Raw genomic sequence first — 15,377 nt, 5'->3', positions numbered from 1 at the left:
ATTTCGGCGTTCGCTGATAACAACAATTAGGTAGCAGCTCGCGCCACAGCTTTATGTAAGAAAGTTTTCTTTTCCTTTCCTAGTCGGGTTTTCCAACATGATAGTATCATGTATAAGAGAAAGCGCCTCATAAATGTACAATGGGATTGCTAATCCAAAAAGCCCCCATGTCTCGTGAGCTTTACACTCCGAAGTAAAGACATATCTCTGGCGACTGCGCAGGCTCAGTTCTAAGCTTGCTGAGCGTAAGCAGAATAGCACATACGGTCGGTGTGCGGAGGTAGGAGACCATATACCCTGGGCCCTGGCCCTGGAACCAGTTCCCGTCAGTTGCTGGAGCAAGAGACCCCAGACCCGGCCATAGTTCGGTTTACCTCGAGTCACTTGAATGAATCTGCAACCGGACTTTTGCCCTTGGAATAAAGAAAAGACCAGGCCCTGAAGCAAATAGACACTGAAAGTCAAGTCCCTGACATATGCGGAAGACTTACAGTTCCTGTGACTTTACCGGTAATAGACACTGATCCTACTAGGAGTCAATCCAAGTCTGATATAAAGAACGCTTATCATGCCCTCTACCCAGCTCTGGGCCCGAAGCCTCACGGTTTGATAGACGAGCTTCCACTGCCTGGTAGGAATGATACCATGATCCTAGGGATGGAGGGTGAGGATGGAGCTGGGTGGCTGGCTGTGAGGATTATGGAGTGAGAATACAGTGGCCAGGAATACTGAACTGGCGATTAGGGGCGTTGTGGCCGTTGTGAGCGCCGTTTCGTGATTGAAAACGTACATCAGCATACTATGTGCGTACGTTACTGGAATAATCTGTCAGGGTGACCGATTTGTAAACGACTACTTCACTTTTAGCCGCTGATGATATCTGTATCAGCTCTGGCTTTTTCAAGCTCGAATCGTTCAATCTCTCATCAATAAAAAGAAATGAGGCCATGGACATATCCCTCAGTATACAAACAGAATCTTCCTGTCAGCAACATTCCGGAGTCCAGCGTCGTCTACAACGCAAGTCCAACAAATATCCTTATGCACAGGCAAAAGAAAACACCTGAAGCCTTTCGAGGACGCAATACTAACGCCCGTCAAACGCGCCATCCACGACGACCCAGAGCGCAACACCATAGGCCTATCGGCCGGGCTTAGCAACTCTTCCCAGCAATCAATGGACACAAACTCCATCCCGGTCGCGCTAATTGACGGGTCATGGCCGCACTGCTTCTTGTGTAGTCCGCAGGACCTAATATCAGGCGAAGAGTCAAGCGCTTCAAGGATGTCCAGGTCCGCAACCCATTCTGCCTGATCGTACATGGAGATCCGTGTTTCGAGATTATATGCCTCCATGCCCCGGAACGCGGAGGGTCCTCGAACCCTTAGTGGTCCTTCCCACCCGGTAAAAGACATGTGAAGCGACGACGCCTCGAATGATCCGCCCGATGGACTTCCATCAAACGGGTTGTGGTTGACGACGTGCCACTTCTCGACGTCGTGCTCCCTGATTTCCGGCTGCTCGGGCGCGACTAGGAGAGCAATCCCTGGTTTTCCGACATTACCGATAGCGTGTACGACAGCACCTGATGTCATGTTTGCCGGCGGAATAGGATCGTTCAGGACACTTTGCGCAATAAAGAGAGAGTTTCCACTGGAAATCGCCATCACCTTCTCCATCTCGTCTACATTTACTGAAAGCGAGCCTGACTCAAATTGTAGAATGGAAGCAAAAGCTTGCTGCCGAGTCAACGGTCGCGGGTAAATGGACTCAGTGATAATTCCGTTGCACGCGAGCGAAGCAGCTTCCAGATGCTGGGTTTCCAGGTCTTTCACCACGCTTCTCGCCCATGTCCAGTTTGCCAGGCACTCTTTGATTACTCCCATTGAGAGCTTTAAGTGGGGGAAGTCGTGCTTATAATGATCTGTAATGCGGCCCAGGGTCAGGAGAGAGAAATGGTGGTCTGGTCGCTGACGCGCAAAGTACTGCTGGATGCGAGCCATTGCAATCTGAAGGTCAAGACTCCCATTCTTCACGAGCCGCTGCACTGTAGCTAACGGTACAACTGGACGCGGGGCGCTCTCCTTCTTGGACCTGCCGCGTCGTATGTACACAGCAGCCAGGTTATGTATCCCGAGCACAAAGTCCCAGACAATTGTGGTGGAAGCCCCCTGGTCGTAATTCAGAAAACTCGTGAAGATATGATCATCGCGATATGTATCCTCTGGCGATAGGTCGCAGTTATAATCTGGCATCGAGTCGGAGTTGAAGCTAGGTAGGCCTGTTGTCGAAGAGAGAAAAACCCATTCTTCATTCATCGGGGTACCTGGCGTTAGGGTGTTGTCTGAATCTGATTCAAAATGACTCCTACTTCTTTTGCGACTGTGGGGTGCCACGGCTTGCAGCAAAGATGCATAGTCCCATGTATCGTCTTCTTTCTTGAAGCGGATTATGCATGCATCTGGCTCGCCGCACTGCGACTGATAGATCTCCTGGAGAACCCGGACCCGTTCCGATGGTCGATGAATCGCCTGAAGGAGGAAGGAGAGATCAGTGACACCGAAGAACGGATGATGATCATTATTCGAGACGTTTCCGATCCAGCTAGTAGCGCAGTTCGCTCCGTATCTTATGAGTTGCAATGCGACTCTCTTGTCTTCTTCATTGCTGGACAGAAAAAGCTCAACACCCCCCATCAATGGGGACAATATGTGAAGATCATGTACCACATCCACCAACTGTCGCTTAGTGAGTTCCGTGATTCGGGAGTTCTCAAGGTCGTATTGCAACGCTTTGGGTCTATTGTTCGACTGTGGGTAGGTTGCTTGGGGAGGAATTGGGTTGTTTCGTATATGTTGCAAGGCATCTCGGTACGCCGTACGATTGGAAACCCACAAGGATTGGATGATGTCGACCGCTGCCGAAAGATTATCCAAAGAGTCTAGCGTAGCACCTAGTATGAGGGCCTGGAATTCGGGAATTGATATCTTAGAGTCGTGTAGGGAAGACCTCTTGCAATCGACCTTCCCATAATAACGGAGACTGGACAGGGGTAGCGACCAGTAGACCCCGTCCTGATTGCCATGGGGGTCTTCCTGATATGCGATGGAGAGGGTTGCAATGCCACCTTGGGCCACGAGAGGATCAGTTTGTTGACGCTCTATAGTCATCGGTCCGAGAAGCACCAGATCAGGATACAAATGCCACGAAGTAAGGCCGAGAAGGACTCCGCCGTCAAGAATGCGCTGTGGCTTCCCGGAGATCAGATTATCCAGAGCTGACAATGCTGTGCAAAAATTGTGAATGACACTGTCCGCCACGATGGTCTTGCCAGATGCCGGTAGTCCTATTCCATTTGGTGTGATCTGAGTCTGGATCGAGACCGACAGGTTGTTCGCAATCAACTCGATCTGCTTTTGTTTCCCTCTGAACGAACTGCTGTCGGCGATCTGCAGCCAGGAACGAGCGCTCGCATCCCAACCTTGTAGGCTCGACCAATCCGTGTCATATTGAGCTGCTAGCTGGGCTAAAACATTGCTGGTCCCATCGCCGTCCGCAGCTTGCTTTTTGACTGCTTGACGTCGCAGGTCAACGACCTCGGCCCAGATCGCGGTTGCTTCTTGTGGCGAAAAAATACGCGCCAGCATACACGCTAAAAGATGCATCAGGAGTGCGGGCCTGCCGCTCGTAGCACCTGCCCAGATGCTGGTACTGTCGATGCCTATATGAGGACCAAAGATCCCATCGCTGATACTCTTGGATGGTGACTTGCCTTCGCCAGACTCGCTAGCAATCTCGCTGGCACGAGTGCCATAAGCCTTAAGAAGGGAAGGCACTTTGGGGAGAATGTCTTCGAAAAGAAACCCGAGACGACGGGCCAGGATATGAAGAGAGCCCTCTTCGGCCAGTTCCCGACGCTGCCTAGAGAGTGTTTGGCCGAGTGGGAGCAACTCAGCAGGAGCTTCGCACTTGCGCAGAGAAAAGTCGATATTCGCATGGAAAATCGAGAAATTGACCTCGGGGTTGAGTGAGACGGCGTTGGCCGCAATTCGCTGTATGGAAGCCATCTCGGCCTTGGTCGTTCGTCTTCCTGTTCATTCACCGGGCATTATCATATATGAATATCTGGTGATGCTGCTCATAGCCACCCCAAGCCTAAGCTGTGACGTTCTGCTGGACCGGGGTCGGCGTGCACTGCCACAGGCTTCTCCTGCAACAAGGAGATAAATGCTCTTGACCTCGCTCCCTCTTGACTTCGAAGTCGATCGTTTTCGGCTTTGACAACATCAAGCTCTAGGCCCCTGTGAAGCGCCGACGAGACCTGGTCAGTTTTGCGCAAACGTTCTTATTCTCAGAATATGACTTGCTTTTCGAGCGAAAGATGCCCGGGCGGGCGCAGACGCAACACGTGGACCAATAGGTGGCAACGCTGAATGCATGGCAAGCTTTAAGAAGCCAATTAGAAACCAGATGTACAGGACAGGAGCAGCCTTGCACTAGTGTGGGTATTGGGGCGGTGTCTTCTGCTGATGATCTTGTCGGAACTCATGATACTGTACGCAGCAGGAAGACAAAGCCAAACCGTCCAAAAAAAATGGCTGCATTCAGAAGGTCTCACAGAGATTACACAGTGGGCTGGCTGTGCGCTCTTCCGATAGAGACCGCGGCCTCAAAAGCGATGCTAGACAGGTTGCATCCTCCACTGCCTCAGCCAGGGAACGACCATAATCTGTACACCCTCGGGGAGCTTCATGGGCATAATGTTGTGATTTCCTGCCTTCCGTCTGGTGTGTATGGCACCACATCCGCTTCTATCGTTGCCGTCCAGATGCTCAACACGTTTTCCGCGATCCGCTTCAGTCTCCTCGTAGGCATCGGCGGCGGGGTTCCCAATGGGGATACTGATAGTAGACTGGGGGATGTGGTGGTCAGTAAACCGACGAGCACATACGGTGGAGTTGTGCAGTATGACTATGGCAAAACGGTTGCCACGGGTCTTTTTCAACGCACAGGGGCGTTGAATAAACCGCCATCCATTCTTCTGGCCTGAATTTCAAGACTCAAAGCAGATCACATCATTAGCGGGAGTCGAAACTCGGAATAGCTAGCTCAGATGATGACCCAGTGTCCCGCCACGAAGAGGCTATCCCGTCCAGGGTCGGAGTTTGACATTCTATTTGACCCCAGCTATCGACATCCTGTCTCCCAGGACAAAACTTGTCTTCAATGTAATCCAGATCGCAAAATCCCTCGCAGACGGCGTACTTTGGACGTTCCTAACATCCACTATGGGCTGATTGCCTCTGGAAATCAGGTCGTGAAGGATGGTATGATGCGGGACCGAATATCGCAAGACTTGGATAGCGGCGTCCTGTGCTTTGAAATGGAGGCAGCTGGACTCATGGACAACTTCCCGTGCTTGGTTATTTGAGGCATTTGCGATTATGCAGATTCTCATAAGATCAAGCACTGGCAGCCCTATGCGGCAGCAGTGGCGAGTGCGTATGCGAAAGAGCTATTGTCGGTTATTCCAGTGGTACAGCTCGATCTCTTCCCAGAAGCGCTCACTTAGTACGTTCCCCCAGCTAAAATAGTTCAGTGGACTGACCCGGTCTTGCAGTGTGAGAGGTGAACCGAGTACCGACCCATCTGAAAAGGAGGAGAAACCCCATCACAGAGAGTTGACAATATCCGATAACGTTTTGACCAAGGGCAGAGAGATTGAGCCTGCTCGCCGCAAGGAGGTTCTCGCCACGGCTGGAATATCGGACAACGCCCATTTGTGTTCTGAGTGCACCTTGATACAACCCGCTAGAGAGTCGAAGTCAGTGATGTGGATTTGCTGCAAGTGCGGAGACGGGCCCAAAACTTCGTATCATGAAGCTAGCTGTGTACTTTGCCACCACAAGCCTTTCCCTACGGGGTCAAGATGATGTGCAATCAGCTTCTGTACTCTGATATCCGCCCACGCGAACAGCATTGCTCATTATCGCCTTCGAAGAATAACCAATCCTGGACAGGCAAAGAGAAAGTTCATGGTCTAATTCAGAATGACAAATGAAGTACTCAGGGTGGCTTCGGTGTCCTGCCGGACAGGATACTGGGTGAGAGATAATGCTTTCGAGGAAGGCGCGATGACCGAGATTTGGCGGTTACCTGTGGCCTTACGAGAGAAGGCCGCCGTCGGTCATTTCGTTGATACCTTGCAGACTCATCCCACACTACTCTACCCATTGCGTATCTCTGTTGACGAAAGGTCATTCGGATGAGTCGAAGCAACTTGCTGATACCCATGTCCTCAAATTACACGAGTCGTGAATCCGAACCAAAACCCCGAGAACTCATTTATCCAGACCGGCTTTGTCGGCTCAATCCGCTTGAGACTGGCCCGTCAAGCATCATGCCCTGTCATCCCACGCATCCGCAATACCGCTAGCGAGGCGTAGGGTTGCAGCAGCACATGGTAGCGGCTCCTGCATCGGCAACGTTGGAATCGAGAACACTGATTCGTGATGAACAAGGGTCCAAGACCCTTCGATTCAGCGAAACACTCTCAAGCCGTCCAGCCCAGAAAGCACGAAGTGGGTTGGTTTGTCTGGGCAGTCCCCGGGGTACTCAAGCACCCTTGGCGGAAAACACTGGGCTTGGCGGACTTCACATTTGGATGAGCTTCGAGGTAGGACAAATCGAAAGACTAATCAATGCCTGGTCGAACGCCGTCTTGTTTCGCAATGCTGGGGCTGGTTGACGATAAAGGAAAGCACTGTGATGGCGAGCTGAAGAGATGAGAAAGTTGGGAGAATGTCAAACAGTGGAAGTTGCATTGAGGACCCTGGGGACGCCAAGGCCTCCGCCGAGACTGCAGCAGAGACTGAGCCTGTTGGTAGCGTGGGCTGGACGGGCCACGGCCGGTTATAAAGCGTACCTGCGCTGTCCTGCATCTGCTCTATCCATCCCTCGATCTCATCCCACACTACCAAACCTACATCATCTTCCCCTCCATCCGCAACATACACCATGAAGCCTTGGATCCTCGCCTTCCTAGCCCTGACGGCCTGCGCCGTGGCCCAAGAGACCGAGACACCGGGCCCTTCTCCTACTGAATCTGTTGGCTGTGAGCCGCACGGTGACCACTGGTACGCCCTTCCCCGTCCTCCTTCGTCACGTCATGCCAAGCTCCCTCCCAAACCAAACCATTCCAACCCATCTAACAAGCCCATAGGCACTGCGACGCACCCGCAACATCCACAGAAGCCGTCTCCGAAGACTCCACCTCCGAAACGCTCGCCCCCAGCCCAACCGAGTCCATCGGCTGCGAACCCCACGGCGACCACTGGCACTGCGATGCCTCCGCCACAACGACCGAGACCGAGACAGACGCCAGCACGACTGCCGACGCCTCAACCTCTGAGTCTGCTACACTTCCGCCAAGCCCAACTGAGTCCGTTGGCTGTGAGCCGCACGAAGACCATTGGCACTGTGATGGCCCGGCGGAGACGGAGAGCGCGAGCAGCGATAGCGGTAACTCCACGGCGACTCCGACTGAGGAAGCTGGCGCTGAAGAGACCGATGAAGACGGTGGAGCGGGCATGGTGGGTGTGAAGATTACGGGTGTGCTTGCCATGGCTATTGGTGCTGCCGCTGTGCTGCTGTAGAGGGAGTTGAAAATGGTTTCGGAGGTCAGCTGTATATAGATGGTGGAAAATTTGATCGGTGTATATGATCAGGACTACATGCAGTATCCCTTTCAAGTGATCTAGGATGATGGAAGAACGAAAAGGAGCCGAGACGCATAGGATCCAGACCTAGAGTCGTTGACAGATATATCTCGATGTAGAGGTCAGGACTAGTCCTGAAGTGGCTGCGTCCAGGTAACTAAGCCGACACTGATCAAACACTCCCCAACCTAACCGGAAAGACCGAAGCAACTCCAGGCTCAATTCCCAATCTCCTTCCCCAGCTCCACACGCTCCACACCCACCCTCGCAGCAAGCTCCCTCTCCCTCCGCATCCCCCTCGCAAACGCAACCCCGAACCCATGTCGAAACACCTCCTTTATCTCCTTAAGCATAAGCCCCGAGACCTCCGGATGAAAAAGGTAAATAAGAATATACCCGACCCCGCAAACAACGGCAGAGAACCCAAAGGCACCAGATGGTGTAATCCCCTTCATCATCGTCAAGAACGTAAAGACTACCAGGCCGACGGTGACGGGGTCGAAGAAGCCGACGAGGTCGAAGAGGTGGCGGAGTAGTACATGAGGGTATTGAAGCCGGGCATTTGCGCGATGACCGAGAACCCGCAGACGCAGATCAGGGCGCGGAAATATGCCGGGTTTGTGTGCAGGAGCTTGATCTTGGCCCGGCGGGTCGAGTCCTGGTTGAGGTCTCGAAATTCATCACAGGCAGAGGCGATAAGGCGGACTTCGGACTAAATCTGGGCGTCTGAGGCGCCTTTGTAGATCTTGCGGATAACGGCCTCGGCTTCTTGGATCCGGCCATGGTACACAAGCTGTCGGGGGAACTCTTGACATGTTGAGACCGATGAGGTGCCCGCGGACCTTTGTGGGCGATATTTCTGCTATATATAATGGCACAGCCCTCGAGGCACTGCCAACTCCGAATCCGACGACCAAGCGTCTTACTGACATCTGCCCAAGTATACTGAACCTTGGAGGACTGCACTGACGGTAAACAGCACGCACCCGACATAGATGGCGGGCTTCCGACCATACTATTGACTCAGTATGAACCAGTATGAACCATGACCTAAAGGTAGATCAGACTACCTTATCCGCAGTTAGTCCGGCAATGATGGCGCCAACAAAAGCACCGCCAGAGCACAGGCTAGTTATCAACTGTTTTTCATTCTCGGATGTAGGACGGCCGTCGAGGCCGCTGTATAGGTAGACCAGCACAGCAGAGATGATACCGGTATCGTAGCCAAAGAGACCACCGGCGATGGAAGCCGTGAAGGCGACAAGCCAGACGAACCAACTGGTGGCAATGTCCTCAATGGAGTCGTCGGTTTCTTGGTCATAGTCGAGGTGCACTAGAGCCGCTTTCTCGTCTTCTTCCAGGGCCGTCACGATGTTCCGTTAGAACAGAACTGATCGTTGAATGTGGAGTTGAATCTGAACATGGTCAATCTGCATCGTGGGGCATCGGGTCTTGATCTCGTGTATAGGTGTAACCATACTACATAGAATGAGGCGATGGATGCGCACACTTGGCCCCAGATCGGCAACTCAGTTTTCTGGGGTACAGCAACAGGTTGCGGGGAAGCACAGGCCGCGCCTAGATCTAGTCACACCTCATTCCGCGTTCAGTCCAGATCAGGAAATATTGGCCCGACCAAGGTGTTGGCACGGGCTCATATTTCCAAAAGGCTAAGACTTGCGACGTCGAAGACGCGCTGCGCCGACACTGGGGTTAGATGAAAGCTAGTCACAAATAGGGGCTCATTGCAGTTCATAATTAAAAGCTAGGATACTATGGGAGCATCTCTAACTAGATCGGATCGACCGGGATCGGGTGTCATCCATCAATTCTCATCAACCGTCATGAAGCGCTTCATGGGTCCATATTGCGACGTCCACGCCCGCAGCGGCCCGCCCCAGAAGAATAAAGGAATGGCCAACAGAATACTAGCAGCCTGGATGGCAGTCATCTCGCCAAATACTGCAGCCGGACCTTGTCGACTGATCCAGTCTGCGGCGTACAGCGAGAGAAGCATGCCAATTGTGTTGCGGATGACGAAGATAATGACCAGGGCTTCGCCGGTGAGCTTTGGATGACAAACACATCAGCGAGAAAAATAAAGTGGTGGAATGTGAGGGATGCATGACATACCGGCTTGTAACAATCTAGACAGTAAGTGACGGCGACGTTGGATATTGCCGCCACGCCGAAAGCCTGCATGGCGTACCCTACAGCAGGTCCGATCCAGTGGGTCTGATGTGAAATACACAAGCCGAATATCAAGAGTCCGCCTGGCCCGATCACACCGGGAATAACGATAGCCGGGAGGCGATACTCAGGCAAGCGCTGGCCACCACGGCGTTTCGTGTACCGTGTCGAGATGATATCGATGAGTCGGCCGCCAAGGTAGAATGCTAGCACGGAGCCGATGAAACCAGACATCGAGAGCAAGCCCAAGCTTCCGGCGGACCAGTTGTACGGCGATGCGGTAAATGTTCTCGAGGCCGTCAGCTGGACGACGATGTTCCTGATGGAGTTAGTAACGCCTGCCGGACAAGTAGATTAAAACTCACCATCCAACAGATATTCCAATGGCGAACGCAGCCCACAAGAGTTGGGGATATCCTACGTTCCAGATAATGTCGAGAAACGTCCTGATGAACGACGCCTCGGGATTATACCCTAGGGTAACTGACATCCACTGCATTGGCGTCCTCTTGCTCACTCGAGGTCGATGTTTAAGGTACGTTGTCTCACGGACTGTAAAGATAGCCACGACAAGGACAACCCCAACGGAAATGGCGAGGAAATAGCACATCCACCGCCAGTTCTCCTCTTGCACGAGGTAGGCATTTATTAAGGGCCCGATGAACAATCCGCTCGTCAGAGCAAGGTGGAAGACCATGAGATAATGGCCTCGGTCTTGAGGAGCGACCATGTCCGACACTACCGCTGGGACGGTGGCATCAGCCGCCGCCGCTGCAAAGCCAGAGAGGATGCGTGAGGCGAGCAGTTCACCATAGCTTGAGGCACGACTCGACCATACGTTCATCATGGAGAGGAGCAGCATGGACATCAAGTATACCGGTCGCTTTCCCACCACTCGCATTAACGGAACCCAGAATATATTTCCCAGTCCAAAGAGGAAGACGTTGAAGCACACCAGTTCGCCAGCTTGCGTTTGCGAGACGCCGAACTCCTGCACTATAGCCTTTGTAGCTACGGTGAAGTTGCTGCTGTTGACATTGGCAAGGAAGGTGTAGAAGCAGATGGTAAGGTATGTTGTCAACCTGGATATAGTGGACCAATTCTGCTGGGGTCAGCATTGACTACTATAGTTCAAAGTTTGAAAAGTATCCGTCCTGCTGCGACGAGGTGATAGCTCACGCACCTGCGGATCATTCGGATCGGCATCCTCACGTCCCTTCAACTCGGGGGGTATAGCCGCCTCTTCAGCAACAGACTCGACATAGTCCGTGGAAGGCTTTGGTTCGGCCATGGTCGTCATAATTTTGAAAACAAGAGTTGACTTGGGGGGTCAGCATTTAAGAGGGCCCATGGCTGCGTAGTCTCCACCTCTCCACGTCTGGGGAATGGGGTTGATCGAACTATGGGGTCCCCCATAATAAGTCTAGGGATTTCCAAGCAGGGAATCCCGGTGGAGTTTCCGGTCGGTTTATCCGAGTAGATCGACCGTGGCAAATGCTTATCTCGCCAGCAGAAAACGGCTAATCCGATGAACTGTGCCTATGTTTCCGGATATCACGTCGCAAGCATGTCATAATCGACCCTTGTTGCCTTGCTCGTGGGTTCAATGCATGCTCCCCGCCAAGTCCTGCGTTGAGTCAACATTCAAAGTCCAAAGCAATTACTTTGGGGGATACTGGCTCGTCCTCAAAGGGGAAGGGAGAACGAGGCAGACACCCAAAACATGCAGGCCATGGAGTAAAAGCGCCCTACAACGCTTTGTCCTCTTGGCCATGCACAAGCCAGAAATGCGTCGCTCAGAACACTCCAATACTGCGGACGAATTGTCAATCTGTCTAGATGCGAATGACCGGTGAGTTGATCGGTGTTGGCTCGGCCACGGCCAAGAGGAATCGGCACAGAATAGGACTAGCGCCAAACGCGTCACCCGCACGTGATTCCAGGTACAAACGGCGCGATTCCCAACTTTCCCTCTTGTTTACTTACCCCTTCCAACCTTTCCAACTCAATTCGTGTCAGTGACATCAATTATCCACCAGCAAAGTCGATCATCACCCACCATGCCCTACGTCATGCGAATCTACTGCGACGGTGGCTGTCGAGGCAATGGAAGGCCCGGCGCAATCGGCGCAGCAGCCATCGTGTGGAAGAAGCAGAAACAGACGTGGAGGCATCGCTCCTCAGTCGCTTTGCCTCGCAGTCCTCCCCCCACCAACCAGCGGGCCGAGCTGACTGCTATCATTCTGGCCCTGACAAAGGCACTGGAGAAGTACGAGGCTCTCGATAGCTATCCCTACGTCAAAGTCAACATCAAAACGGACTCGAAGTACGCGATCGGATGCATGAACGAGTGGATCCATACATGGAGGAAGAATGGTTGGAGGAATTCAAGGGGCCAGGAAGTCGTCAACCGCGATCTCATTCAATACGCTTATGATCTAGACCAGAGATTGAAAGCAAAGGGAACCGTGACCTATCAGTGGGTCCCGAGAGAGGACAACAAGGTTGCCGATCAATTGGCCAACGACAACATGGACAGCCAGTAAGAGGAAAAGCGACTTTTGACACCGTTTGAAATCAACGAAGCCCCGTTCGAGAATTCGACCGCCGTGGCGTTACCCGCTTCGAAGCGCAATCTTGGACAATGACCTGTCAGACAGTACCGAAAGTGTTAGGCGGTTTGGTTGCAAAGGGTGGGTATTTCAGTCCTTCACCGATGTCCTAAAACTCATTGACATCACGATAGTTTGCAACAACGCATCATCGATCAACATGGGACCATTAGGCGCTCAAGACGAGCGAATGGTAGTTGGATCTATAGGATGGCATGCCGCGCATTGGCTATGGGAAAGGATACCTCTGGATGAGGATGCCTCATAGCGTCAGGACTGTAAGGGTTGTCAGCGCATTGGGTCAGGGTAATGTCGGACGGCCGCCGAATGGCGAGAGCCGGTATAGGGCATCTCGAAGCAGAGAACATGGACGCCAAACTGACCCATGAGGGGAGTAATCGGTTTCGTCCCGTATATGTTCTCAGGCGTCCTGCTGGGCGGGACTGGGGAGGTCAGGGTGGAGGATCTGTTTATGCTGGGAATAGAGCAGATCCAAAATACGACCACGATTTCCGCGGAGTTCGCGAAGTCACGATTTGAATTTTCAGACCCTTCCAGTAATCTGTGAGCTCGGTTGACGACAAGGTATCATCCGTCAATGGACAGGCTAATGCCTATCAGCTCGCCGCAATCATGTCGTAGTTGGATTCCCATCCCCACTCCATCCACCCCCGCCCGGAAGAGCAATTTCGGGCCTGCGGCCGGGGTTGAACTGCTCCGACCATGAGCCTTGTTGGTGTTATGGGATACCTGATTCCTGCCCGCCGTCGACAGTATGGAAGACTCCGCTGTATACGGCAAGTCGCAGCGCCCTCGTCGACTTCGCGCCTGAACAAACCGCAAACGCCTAGATATCGTCGCCCCTTATGACAAAGTCCAGATCCTCACATACCTTTGGGCCTGCCTTGACGAGAGCCTTCGCATAACACCCCCGTTTATCTACAATCTTCCTCGTCAAACACCATCAGAAGCAGCCTCTATTCTTGGGGAGTTTATCCCGGGAAACACCACAGTTTCGATATCATTTTATTTTATGTTGCGCATCATGACACGGAAGCTTTTCCAAACGCAGAGACATACGTTCCCGAGCGATGGCTTGACAATACATATGCGAAAAGACCTGCAGGCAAGCTTCGTGGCGTCTAGCGCAGGGGCCCGGCTCCTTTTAGTCGCTGCTTCATAGAATCCAGCGTTGTCAGACATGGCCATTTCCGAAATCGAAAGCCAATCCGCCCGAGCCGCCCTCACCTTTTCAGAGATCGTCCCCGTAGGCTACGCGTACTCCAAGCTCGTGACTCGCAGCCTGTCTAATGTAGCCTCTCTCTCCTCTCTGTCCACTTCTTTATCTATTCTCCGGAAACGGCCATAATCGCATCCACAAACACCGATGGTGCGTAACGATTATTTAGCGTAACGCCGCAAATTCACATGTCAGTTTTCCGCATTGCCGCCGTCTTCTTTTTCATAGCGGCCATATGACCATGCCCTCATTTAGGCCGGTTATGGTCAAACGACACCAGTAGCATTCTGCCCAATTCCAAATGGGCGGTTGCCGTGGCGTGACAACCATCTCCATCTATCCATCTAGATAACCGGCAAGAGCTACTGGATCGAGTATGAACCTATGAGGCCGTCATGGAGACTATCCGATAGAATTGCCAGGCCTGGCTACTGAGAACTTGGACATGGTCGTCGGTAGCTGGCAGAAAGGTCCCATGTGATATAGTGCACCCATACATGGAACTCTATCTCGGCAAAGATCGGGTACAGCTGGTGTGGGCGATAGAGTTCCCTGCCTAGATACATTGTAGAGCGCGGTTACCAAGCCAGCTCTATCCACTCGAGCACATTTACTCGTATCGGCTTAACGGATAGGGCTCATAAAAATGTCAGCATCGTCTCCTGTAACAGGCTTACTGTATGCAGATCATAGATGCTATAAATTGCTTTTTGCAGGAGACACCAGCCGATTGCTAATACGGCTTGTGAGATACTCCGCGCGTTGTCCTAGCATTCTGGCTCAAAAACACTCTTGTTATCAACAAGATCACACTCCATTTGAGCCGTACAGCTCTAGATGCTCAAGCAATCCAGGTGCCTACTTATTAGGCAAAATACTTTTGGTCTCTGATGTGCCTGCTTTTTATGCACGGAACATGGGTAGCACATGTCACGTGGCGGGCGATTTCCTTCGTTGACTCGGGAGTCGGGAATCCATCGTCCGTCCCTCCATCAACGGCCTCCCATTTCGCGGACGGCGACTACGAACCAATTGAGTTCCATCTATCAAAACTATCGAACTATGTGGTACAATCCAATGTTCACAGACCCTCTCCGGGCCCGAAACATCGCCGACGCGGTGCCCTTGCGCCTTGCAATGCTCGATGCTCACAGTCGCCGGATGCTTTTTCCGTAGCTTGGCGATCGCAGCACTGACCGGCCTGTCGTTGGTCAACCAAGTTTCACACCCACCGTCTCCCATTGATACTTTAGGCTTATGAGGCTTTCATGCCGGCGTGGAGCTGGGCCCACTAGCCATTAGCTGTCCAGCAAGGCGCACAAGACGTGATGTGAGGGTCGATCATCGGCGTGGGGTACGCGTGCGCTGACTGTTGCCGAATAGCCTTAGCGGACGATCTACAACAGGCCCCGTGCGAGATGTATTTGAGGCTACCAAAGATCGCTGATAGCTCGCTCATCGATCTTCGTCTTGGTTAGATTGTCAGACCATGGCCGGCCCTGACTGGCCCTGGCACGCATCAGGGAATAAGGGTGGGTAAGCATATGTTCTTCTTCCTATTTGGGCGGGAGACTGCTTGTTATTGGCTGCTTGAGACTGATATTAGGCTTAGAGGT

The 15,377-nt window shown here is 52.6% G+C and overlaps 6 protein-coding genes across 6 annotated transcripts; 3 read left to right on the top strand and 3 right to left on the bottom strand.

The window, feature by feature from the left end:
* Nucleotides 1-960: 960 nt before the first annotated feature.
* DSM5745_09741 (uncharacterized protein) lies at nt 961-4,068 on the bottom strand (the record flags this gene model as incomplete). Its single annotated transcript, XM_026751757.1, has 1 exon — nt 961-4,068. The coding sequence occupies one exon, from the start codon at nt 4,066-4,068 to the stop codon at nt 961-963; it is 3,108 nt and encodes a 1,035-aa protein (XP_026599489.1).
* A 527-nt stretch (nt 4,069-4,595) lies between these two features.
* Nucleotides 4,596-5,888, top strand: DSM5745_09740 (uncharacterized protein; the record flags this gene model as incomplete). Its single annotated transcript, XM_026751756.1, has 5 exons — nt 4,596-4,995; nt 5,110-5,328; nt 5,452-5,572; nt 5,622-5,825; nt 5,885-5,888. 5 exons carry the CDS (start codon nt 4,596-4,598, stop codon nt 5,886-5,888), a joined length of 948 nt encoding a protein of 315 aa, XP_026599488.1.
* A 1,130-nt stretch (nt 5,889-7,018) lies between these two features.
* DSM5745_09739 (uncharacterized protein) lies at nt 7,019-7,656 on the top strand (the record flags this gene model as incomplete). Its single annotated transcript, XM_026751755.1, has 2 exons — nt 7,019-7,137; nt 7,224-7,656. The coding sequence occupies 2 exons, from the start codon at nt 7,019-7,021 to the stop codon at nt 7,654-7,656; spliced, it is 552 nt and encodes a 183-aa protein (XP_026599487.1).
* Nucleotides 7,657-8,313: 657 nt separating this feature from the next.
* DSM5745_09738 (uncharacterized protein) lies at nt 8,314-9,142 on the bottom strand (the record flags this gene model as incomplete). The annotated part of the gene is made up of 3 exons (XM_026751754.1): nt 8,314-8,679; nt 8,790-9,052; nt 9,106-9,142. The coding sequence occupies 3 exons, from the start codon at nt 9,140-9,142 to the stop codon at nt 8,314-8,316; spliced, it is 666 nt and encodes a 221-aa protein (XP_026599486.1).
* A 402-nt stretch (nt 9,143-9,544) lies between these two features.
* Nucleotides 9,545-11,200, bottom strand: DSM5745_09737 (uncharacterized protein; the record flags this gene model as incomplete). The annotated part of the gene is made up of 4 exons (XM_026751753.1): nt 9,545-9,787; nt 9,853-10,228; nt 10,275-11,011; nt 11,093-11,200. 4 exons carry the CDS (start codon nt 11,198-11,200, stop codon nt 9,545-9,547), a joined length of 1,464 nt encoding a protein of 487 aa, XP_026599485.1.
* Nucleotides 11,201-11,969: 769 nt separating this feature from the next.
* Nucleotides 11,970-12,455, top strand: DSM5745_09736 (ribonuclease H family protein; the record flags this gene model as incomplete). Its single annotated transcript, XM_026751752.1, has 1 exon — nt 11,970-12,455. The coding sequence occupies one exon, from the start codon at nt 11,970-11,972 to the stop codon at nt 12,453-12,455; it is 486 nt and encodes a 161-aa protein (XP_026599484.1).
* Between the last annotated feature and the right edge of the window lie 2,922 nt (nt 12,456-15,377).

This window comes from Aspergillus mulundensis (assembly GCF_003369625.1).
Source record: "Aspergillus mulundensis strain DSM 5745 chromosome Unknown scaffold_13, whole genome shotgun sequence".
Classification (NCBI taxonomy): Eukaryota; Fungi; Ascomycota; class Eurotiomycetes; order Eurotiales; family Aspergillaceae; genus Aspergillus; species Aspergillus mulundensis.
Note: the sequence above shows the minus strand (reverse complement) of the source record. Positions and strands in the feature narration are given on the sequence as shown.